The sequence below is a fragment of the Paramormyrops kingsleyae genome, chromosome 17 (assembly GCF_048594095.1).
Source record: "Paramormyrops kingsleyae isolate MSU_618 chromosome 17, PKINGS_0.4, whole genome shotgun sequence".
Taxonomy (NCBI): domain Eukaryota; kingdom Metazoa; phylum Chordata; class Actinopteri; order Osteoglossiformes; family Mormyridae; genus Paramormyrops; species Paramormyrops kingsleyae.
The window spans coordinates 11,404,439-11,414,321 of NC_132813.1; the positions used below are offsets into that span (position 1 = coordinate 11,404,439).

The following is a 9,883-nucleotide window of genomic DNA, read 5'->3' on the forward strand; positions in this document are numbered from 1 at the left end:
CAAGATGAGCCGCACCGAAAAGCAGAGAACGGATATAAAACTGGTAGGTGTTCCTGTATGTGGTACCTTGTTGCACAGTGCAGTAACTTATGCTTTATGTTGAAAGTACATTAATGCTCCACATAGAATTAACTTCATTAAACGTAAACTGTTTTCTCTGTATTAATCAGCATGTGCAGTCTACAGAGGTGAAATTCAAAGAAATTGGGATTATGAAACCAGAAATAAAAGGGTTTAAATGGCCAAAAGCTGATCTGATTAAATACAGTTTGAGACATAGAAAAGGAATGATTTTTTTGTATTATATTTGACATTTACATCTTATGTGTTTTCATTTCTCTGCAAACTTCTGCACCATACAATTCAGATGAACAGGTGTCTCTAAATTGCTGTGTATTTGTGTGCGTGTGTGTGTGTGGTGTGTATTAAGTGATTGGGTTTAATATCAGCAAACTTGTAAGGACAAACATCATGCCTAATGTATAAATACTGAGAAAGAAAATTTATAGACAGACAGACAGACTTTATTATCTATATATCTATCTAAGATAAATTTTCTTTCTTCTTGTGGTGTAGAACTTTGGATCTGAAAAATAATGTCACTTAATGAGATTTAATAAAAGATATATAGTCTTTACCTATATTGGATAAGTCTTTGGAAGAAAGAGGGGTATGTGAATATTTATTAATAATTTAATTTGGGTTTAAGCCCCACAACCCTGTACTGATTAAATAGCTAGGAGATGTATGGATTAATGATGGGGAAATGTGAAATGCATCACATTAAATACTGATAAAAAACAAACATTATGGGATATTTTATTAAAATATTTCTAGGATTGAAGGGCAGCAGGTACTGTACAGCTCACTGGGCAGCACTGTGGCCTTACATCTTGAGTTGGGGGTTAAATTTTGCCCCCATGATCTGTGTTTGTGGATTTTGAATGTTTTTTGCCCTATTAGTTTGGGTTTTCTCTGGATGCTCTGCTTACCTCCCTCACACCAAAAACATACAGTTAGGAATAGGTGTCTTTTAATTGCATGTAGTGTGTAAGTGAGTCTATGTGCTTTGACATGGATTGTATCCCATATGATTCCTGATTCCATCACCAAAAATGTCCTGACCTTGCATTGGGTAAATGATTATGAACATGGTTGGATATTTAGAATTTAAAAAGAATAAAGCTTAGTAAGAAAAATAATATAAATGATTTGATCAATCATAAGTCCCATCACAAATATGTCTATTTAAGCAGGATTTTCATCTCAGCAAATTATTTTACACATTAAAGAATGGATTCAAAATTAATTTTTCTATGCAATTATAAACTATTTAAGTTGTATTTATCAAGAATTTATGAGTTTTTCAATTTATTTACACATTTTAAGTGCTCTGTGCAGTATTTTTGTGGGCATGTTTCTGGTGTACAAAAAATGTGCTACATTTTGAAGTCTGGAGAAAATAAATGTTAATAGAATGAATGCTAATCTTCTGTTCTTCACTGAGTTAAACAATTGTCCTGTAAAAAGATGCAATTTCCGTCTTATTATAAAATGGAACAGTTTGTATTTCTAGTTAATAAGCTGCAAAAAAAATTTAAATGGTGCTTTTAAATATATTTGTGTTTGAAAGTAATTGACAAACGATCGAAGTTGAGGTTGAAGCTGAATTTGGGAAATGGATTGGAGAAAATATATCTTTTTGTCAAGGTCTTGGCCTTTATCGCATGTAATTCCAGATTTATGCGCAAGATGGCGCTACAGGGAAGTGAGTGACACAGCAGAAACAAACAAGATTACCTTGTAGGGTTATTGTGCGCGAAAGGTTACCGTAAACTATGGGAATGTTACATGAGCTAAAATATTTATATTATTCTTATTTTTGCATACTGCTCAATAACAGATCTATGCATTGAACTTCGGGACAAAAATAAACTGACTTGATCGTGTGAGAACAACCACTCTGATTGTTTTGTTGTATTTCTGCTCAATAAAATCAACTGGGAATACTGACAGTGTATTCATTAATGAGGTCCCCAGAGTCTCACCCTTGACATTGTTATTCCAAACATCATTTGCATAGCCTGAATACTACTTTCAATAATTAAATGAGAACGATGTTGTGCATTTCTCTTTTGCAAGATGAATGGCATATGCAAATATGACAGTCTAGACACATTGTGGGCATCCTCAGTCAGAAATCTTTATAGCAGTCTTACACTAAGATTCTTTTTCTGCTTTATCCAATCCATATAATAGCTGGGTAAAATTTTATACATGCTAAAATGATAAAGCTAAATGTGAAAAAGGGGAAAAGCCTGTATGGATTTTCCAGTAAAATATACCGATTTTCTCAAATGTTAGTACAACTGTAGCCAGAGATCAAACAAATCTGTAATATTTCATGATAAAATATCTATTTTTTCCAGCAAGAACGGAAACATTTTTAAGTATAGCTTCCACTGCCCCGATTAAAAGCATTCTCTTCAAATATTTGTTGGACTGCAAGAGATGCAGTTTGAATATTTTTATTCACTAAGATATCAAAAGTAAAAAAGTAAATAGTGTAGCATGTATTCGGCATCGATTTTACAGGCATCAGCGTAAGCAAAACGAGGCTCATGAAAATTTATGATCATATAAAATCTCTTCGTTTTAGCTCATGCAAAGTAAATACTGGTGCTGTATTTCCAGTGGAAATTAATTCTTGCTATAATCCCTCTTGCCTTGCAGATACTAATGATTACTTTTATTCCCAAATTGCAGTCTCACAGATTCTGTCATTGCTTGGCATAGATCCATTTCCACAGCCAAACAATGATCAACCTCATCTTAAACTTATATTTATAGCATCTACTTAGAAAATAAGGAGACTAATACAGCTGTCGTGTTCATATTTTGAGGGTTTATTTATGTTGAGAAGATAACAGTCTAAAACGTTAACACAGAGACCAGAATACGTTTCATACTGAACAAATTGGGTCATCTACATATGTTCCTTGTATCACGGAGTATTGTCTATTAAAAAACACAAAAGAAACAGGAGTCAAAAACTGTTTTGATCTGAAAGCAACTGTTGTAACAAACATTTGATGGAACAAAGATGACAAGATTCGGACAATATATCTTTACTAGTGGACAAGCAAACATTTAAAAGTGCATGATGAAACAAACTGCTCTAACACACGAATTATTGCTTTAGAGATTCTACTTTTTTGATGTATTGCATCATTCTGACCACAACAAATCATAACGTAAATGTGATAATTCCCTTTTTAACAGAAAAGATCCTTGTTGAATGAATCCAACGCTGATCAGGTGCTTCTTGGATGACCACCTTTCACCTTCCTTGCTGCTTTCTGCTGAAGAAGAATAAAAAAAAAAGAAATAAAATATTATTAAAACCTTCCCCAATCAGACTATGGCAAGCACTCCCCTAACAGTGATTTTTTCAGAGAACCTTTGGCACTTGCATTAAGACAACAGAAGAGTATGTTGGATTTAATACATAAAAGCCTAAAACTGAAATCTTTCTTTGCACTATGGACAAGATCAATCAATGATGAAAAGCAATATCTGCATATTTGTTCTTGAGGTTGGAGTAGGATCAATGGCATCTGATCCATCATTTAGATAAAGGAATCTGTAACCTTTAAGAACATAATCTCCTCCAGTTGATCAGTATGTGCCCCTAAACCAGGATGGTAACCTCCATTTTGAGGAGATGTATGCACAAGCAATGGCATTTAACTTACAGTGCGGATCTGATTTGTAACATCCAGACCACCGTAGACAGTATTCATAGTCTGGATCTCACTTACCGCTTTAAGGTGCTGGACTATCAGAAGAGTGCTTGCTATCAGAGGGCTGTTCTTGGTTTAGGTTCTCGTCATCTTTTGGTCTGCTGGAGCAATCATTCTCATCCTGCACTTCAGATTCTTGATGACATGTTTCCACTTTATTAATTTCTTCCTCTGCATTTTCCAGGGAAACTGTTTTATGTCCTGTAGTGTCCTGTATGCTTTCCTCTTTTCCCTCAGCACTGGACTGAGCGCATTCTACCTCTGGAACACTGGAATTGTCTTCAGGGCTGGATTCATTCTCCTGACAAACTTCTTTGCTTGCGGTTCCATTAACACTGGAACTGTCCTGTGATGTAGCTGCTGCTTGAGGTGGGTTCTCTGGTGGTTTCGGCTCAAGGTCGGAGTGCTTTTCTTCTTCATTAGTGCTTTTGTTGGCCTTTACTTCACTTTCTTCTTCATTCCCAGTTGGGAGATCACTCACAGTCATCTGATTAGCAGAGTCTTCATCATGCTTGACATTTTCAAGGTTTTGGCTTTCACATTCCCTTACTTTACCATCTTTGTCATCAGGAGCATCACCTGCACTTTCTCCATTGCCATCCTTTTGCTCCACGACGGCTTCTCCGATGTCCATACTGGCACTTTTCCCTTTGCGCAGGAGAAAATTTTTTAGTGACACAGCTCTGTTGAAATGAGTCTTTTTCTCTGTTTGTTTGGAAACTTTTACTTCTTCTTGACAAGCTTGTGCCTCATTATGCTCATCTGCATCTGTCTGCTCTTCCTCAGTGACAGTGACGTGATCCACTGACTTCTTTGACTTAGGTGTCACTCGCTTCTTGAATGAAGTCCAGATTTCACTGGCATGGTGATCTGTTGATTTTGCGCGCTGCGTAGTAGAAACTTCTTCCTCTTGCTCTGCATGTGCCTTATCTTCTGCTTCCGCTTCCCCTGGAAGTTTGCCGTCTTCACAGAGTGCCACAGTCCCCTGATCTACATCCCCAGTGATCTGTTCTCCTTTATCAGCACCCTTTGATTTATGGATGCCAGTCATAGACGGGTCTCTCTTCAGCCCTTGGAACGTCCATGATCTTTTCAATTTCCATTTTTTCTGCCCGGTATGATCCACCTTTGACTCGGATTCTCCAGCGTCGCCATGTGAAGCCTCTGCTCCTTCCAAATCCTTGGAATCCTCATTGCTTTTCTTGACATTCTTCTGTGGCATAAACTTCTTAAAAGAATGCCAGGCTTTCCTTTCATGAGGAATCAACCCGTGTGCCTCCCCAGCTGCTTTTGAATCATCAGTTGGATCTGTTGCACTGCAGCAGGCTTCGGTGTCTTCCATTCTGTCTAGAGATCTGGATCTAGTCTTTTTCTCTGTCTGAGCTTCATTGGCCAAGTCTTTTTTCTCTGTGCTTTTGTGTGAGAAAATTCTGGACACAGGCTTGCGGATGAAATCCCGCACACTAGACTTCTCACCCTGCTTTGGCTTAACATCCTTGTTAGAGCTTGATGGCTTTTGTTCTTTCGCAGTCGCCTCATCCTCCTGCTTTTCTGGTTCTTTATTGTTGCACTGTTTTTGTGGCCCAGAACCTTCCGCACTGGATGATGGAGGTAAAGATCCCTCCTCCCCTTCTTTGACTGGGCAGAGAGCTGTGGACTTTTCCTGCTCCGGACCTTCCACATTTGCCTCTGTATTACCTATGTCTTTCTTTTTCTTCCCTACCATTACTTTACCCAGCTTCCCACTGTTTTTTAGGAAAGAGCCCCAGATTTTCTCTGAGGTCGGCTTGGTTTTTCCGTCACCCAGCTGTTGCTCTGTGCTTTGTGTTACTTCATCAGTGGGCTTCTGTTCTTCAGACTGTCCTGTGGAGGATTCCAAATTTATGGGTTTCATTTCGGCTCCCTCCAAGCCATCTTCCTCAACAGGGTCGTTGCATGTTACAGCTGCCATGTCAATAAAAGTATAAGAAGATCCTACACTTCAGGGGTAGCAATTTCTTTTCTGTCTAATGCAGCAAAGTTCATTGATCATGAATTGACACTGAGAATAATCCAAAACGGGTTCTCTTCAGAATACAGAGATCCATATGATGTTTCCAGGTGATCCAAAGAGATGAGGAACTGTAATCCTGGTGAAAGGGAGAAGTTAAAAATGACTCATTAAAACAACAGAATAGAAAAAGTCCTATGCAAAATAGCATTGACTGCATCTGTATGTGGAGTCAGCCCTTGACTCAACGTAAAACAACAATGACAGATATTAGCTATTTAAAATATGCAGGATAGCGCAATAGCTTGAAATGAAGTAAATAAATACCCAATATATTCTAGACAGCTGCTTTGTAGGCTTTGGATTTCTCTCACCTAACCATTTAAAAGCCATACTGCACAGCTAAGTAGATGCACGGTTTGCTGAGATGTCGTCACAAAAGGGTGCTACACAGAATTTGAGAGAAAACAAGCAGATGTGCAGAATATTTAGCAATAAAATAAGAGGACTATATATGCGTGTTACAAATTTAATGAGTTTTACGTGTATCTGTTCAACATGATTAACATGATTTGTCATAATCTACTAAGGATTTGAACACAGCTGCATTATATTATTCAAATGACTGTGGTATAAGCCTAAGTGACTTTTAAATGTAAATTAAAAACTCTAACATGCAATGTAAACATACATTATCTTGTTTCGGTATTAGAGTAACACAAAAAACTCCAAATAAAAAACAAAAAAAACGAATAACCTTTGGAGTTCATGGGGTCTGTGTGTTTCTAGTGCATCTGGCCTGCTTTCACAGGAAAGTGAGACAACAGAGTCCTCTTCTGACTGACATATGAACAACTGAGCTCTTGGCTGGTTTCCCTCTTCGACAAACCCAGTTCTTTGTTATCTACAACGCTCTAGCACATCCGAAGAAAAAATGGAGAAACCAGTGCTAGACCTTCACTTTACGTTCCAATCTCACATTGCAGAAATAAAGCAGCATTCGAACGAGGAAGCAGTGAAAAGCCAATGCAAATTGTCCAGACAGCAGGTGCCTGTCCTTTCCTAAACCTCATTTACATATCTAACATGGATCACAATACCCCTCCCCCTCCAGCCCTTACGAATGTCTACGCATTGTTGTTGTTGCTGCAATATTATTATCTCCAAAAAGAAGACTGAGCTATTCCGCTCAAGCTGTTTAGACATCAAATCAAGGGAATCAACACGCATTTTCCCAATTAGAGGAAACCATGAGGGCATGTAAAACAATAATTAGATACCCCCGTATTAATTATTTTGTCAATTCTGGGACATTAAAATGGAAATAAATTATTCATTCATTCATAGCAAAATGATTTAAAAGTGATAATAGGAGTATTATAAATGTCACATTTTTGAGAAATAAATATAATAGTAGGCTATTTCATGTTCTGTCACAATTATGTCAACGCCAAACCACCATAAAAATGTATTTGCATAAGTATTATGCATATCTAGTTATAAAAGCTTGCTTTTCCCACCTACTGGGAAAATAAACACTACCTGACTGCAGTCTTATTGTAATCTTATTATGTACATTACTCGACATTTTCAAAATGAATTGCTTTGATTCGTAAAAGAATAAAGCGGAGGACGAGACCATTTACTTGTTTACTTGAGTGAGTTTTTAAATGTCTGACAGCAGGAAATCCAACAGATAGTGAATAACCCCTGTGAAAAACCGAGACTGTGACTGAAATTCACCATTCTTTTTCCCACATACTATACTGACTGCATTAAGCATGTAATTCGACAAAACGCATCCGAATACGCGCAGTGAAGACAATAAGAGAGCTATATCCTAAAATCCTAAACAATTCTTTTTGTTCACTTACTCTCTTAATGCAAAAAAACAATACACTGGAATCATCGCTAGCATTTTATGCAGAATATATAAATGAAATCCTACAAGTTAGTAAGCTGTGAATTAAGAAACAAAACAAAGGATGAATTAATCAAACATTCCCACATAAAATTTGAGTTAATATAGCAATAATTTCCAAACCTCGTGCTCGTTAAGGTAAATCCGTTATTGCGTATGAAAGAAAGGTAATAATCGATCCCAGACAGGGAAAGACGCAAATCAAATCCTTTCTCGTCTCCTCTCGCCTGAAAGCAGCCAAGCCAGTGTCTGGAATTGCGCGGGGACGTGAGGGTCGCAGCAGTATTAAGAGACGCGCAGCTGGGGTTCAGCAAATACACACCATCTATATCACCCCGTTGCCCTTAGCAACCAGTGAGACATCCCCCATCTCTCTCTCTCCGCTAAGAGGGTTAGAGTGCACGGCAGAGATTGCTTCGCTTAGGATCTAATTCGTCTTCACAGTTAAGAACCACTTGCGTTTGGTTTATTCAAAAGTCATAACATCCTAAATGCAGATTCTTCACTTCGGAATAAGAAATCGCGCCCGTTCAGACAAACAATCTTTGAAAATAAAGCTGATGTTCAAATCTTTGAGCGACGGCAACTTCATGAGAATTAAGCCATTAAACCCTGGGCATTTATCTGTCTAAATCCCAGGGTTGGCAACCTTGCTTGGCAAACTCTCAGTTTTCTATTCGTGGCGCGTGATTACGGTAAAGTTAGTTTAACTGTGAATTTGGGTTCTTCAGTTTAACTCTCGTTTAATGCTTAGTCCAATAATTTCAGGGGCCTTTTACAAACTTTGGTTTCATCCATAAACCTGAAAACATGAATGATTTGATTTCATATTAATGGAACCGGGCTGATTTAACGAGGTATTTAAGGGAGTGTCGTAAAAGTGACGATATTTATAGACTTAGAATAAGGGCTGGAACCTATGCCAGGCAGGACGAGGTTGCCAGTCATACTCTACGGGCAAAGTAGAGACATCAATTGGCCTAAATGTACGTTTTTGGGCTGAAACTGTAAGCAACGTAAAGCAAACCCGTGAAAGACAGACAAACTCCAAGCACACACATTACAAAGACAAAATCCTTAAATTTCAAAATTTAAACCAAATGTGGGTGAAAAATATGGAAAAAAGATTCTTTTTTATCTTAAATCTGAAAAAGTAATACCTTTTCGAAAATACGCCAAACAGTCATTTTAAAAATGTGCTTATGTAACATTTTATTTCTAGTTTTTTTATTTATTATTAAACTAAAGCCTGTAGACACAAACATATCTGGTTAATTTGCTCATGGCTTTACACATGTATTCAGAAGACTGTTAAAGTCTGTTGAAAATTTCCAAGAAATTCCTCAGAAACGTAGCTGGTTATATTTTTAGTTAAATACAACATTTTGCTAAAGCCACAGTACTGAAATTTTGAAGGTTGTAAATGTATTTCCACTTGCGGCTGAAGTTTCGCCAGTTATTGAATTTTCAGTGTTTGGAGATTACTGATGAGCTGCGGTTGCTCCACTATGGCCCGGAATTCCCGATCACGTGCTTTTGATTTCGTTCTCAGGCTGTGTGTGGAATTTGCATGCCCTTCCTGTGTTGGGACTGATTTCCTCCCACAGTCCAAAGGTGTGCTGTTCAGGTGAAACACTGCCCCTAATATCAGACAAATAGTCAATATTCCACCAACTCTGCTGCATTGCACATTATTTTTTTGTGTTCTGATCATAACATCAACTTCAACTCAGGTGTGACTGAATAAATATGTTCTTTTTTTTGTATATTGTGTGCATCACCATCTGGCAATGCCAGACATATCTTTATATTTAATGCATTGAAATGCCGTCATTACTGTAGACCAGTAAGCCAAGCTTCGTGAATCATATTGGCTATTAGTGAAAATACTGTTGCCAACACTGCATAAAAGCATCTTATTCAAATGCCAGACTCTTGGACATTTAATTTGTCTGTAAAATTCCAGATTTTTAAATTTGAAAACTTTTTTTTAACCACATGAGCTTCATAGTATGGGCAGGAGGTTGCAGCTACATGCAACACGGATGCAAATATATGTATCTGCTTCCTGACTTATGAAGGGCACTGCTATTATAAACTGGGAAAGGGCATTTATCTGAGTTGCTTCAATAAGCTATCTCTTGCCATAAGTATTACTGTAGCCTGTGC

General features: G+C 37.6%; 1 protein-coding gene across 2 annotated transcripts; it reads right to left on the minus strand.

The window, feature by feature from the left end:
* Nucleotides 1-2,885: 2,885 nt before the first annotated feature.
* On the minus strand, nt 2,886-8,042 carry LOC111844036 (uncharacterized). Of its 2 annotated transcripts, none has more exons than XM_023812117.2 (3): nt 7,838-8,042; nt 3,822-5,932; nt 2,886-3,359 (listed from the first exon to the last, which is right to left on the minus strand). In XM_023812117.2, exon 2 carries the CDS (start codon nt 5,752-5,754, stop codon nt 3,826-3,828), a length of 1,929 nt encoding a protein of 642 aa, XP_023667885.2. In that variant the 5' UTR covers nt 5,755-5,932; nt 7,838-8,042; the 3' UTR covers nt 2,886-3,359; nt 3,822-3,825. The 2 variants fall into 2 exon arrangements, with proteins under 2 accessions (XP_023667885.2, XP_023667884.2); XM_023812116.2 differs by having other exon boundaries at nt 2,886-3,362.
* Nucleotides 8,043-9,883: the final 1,841 nt, after the last annotated feature.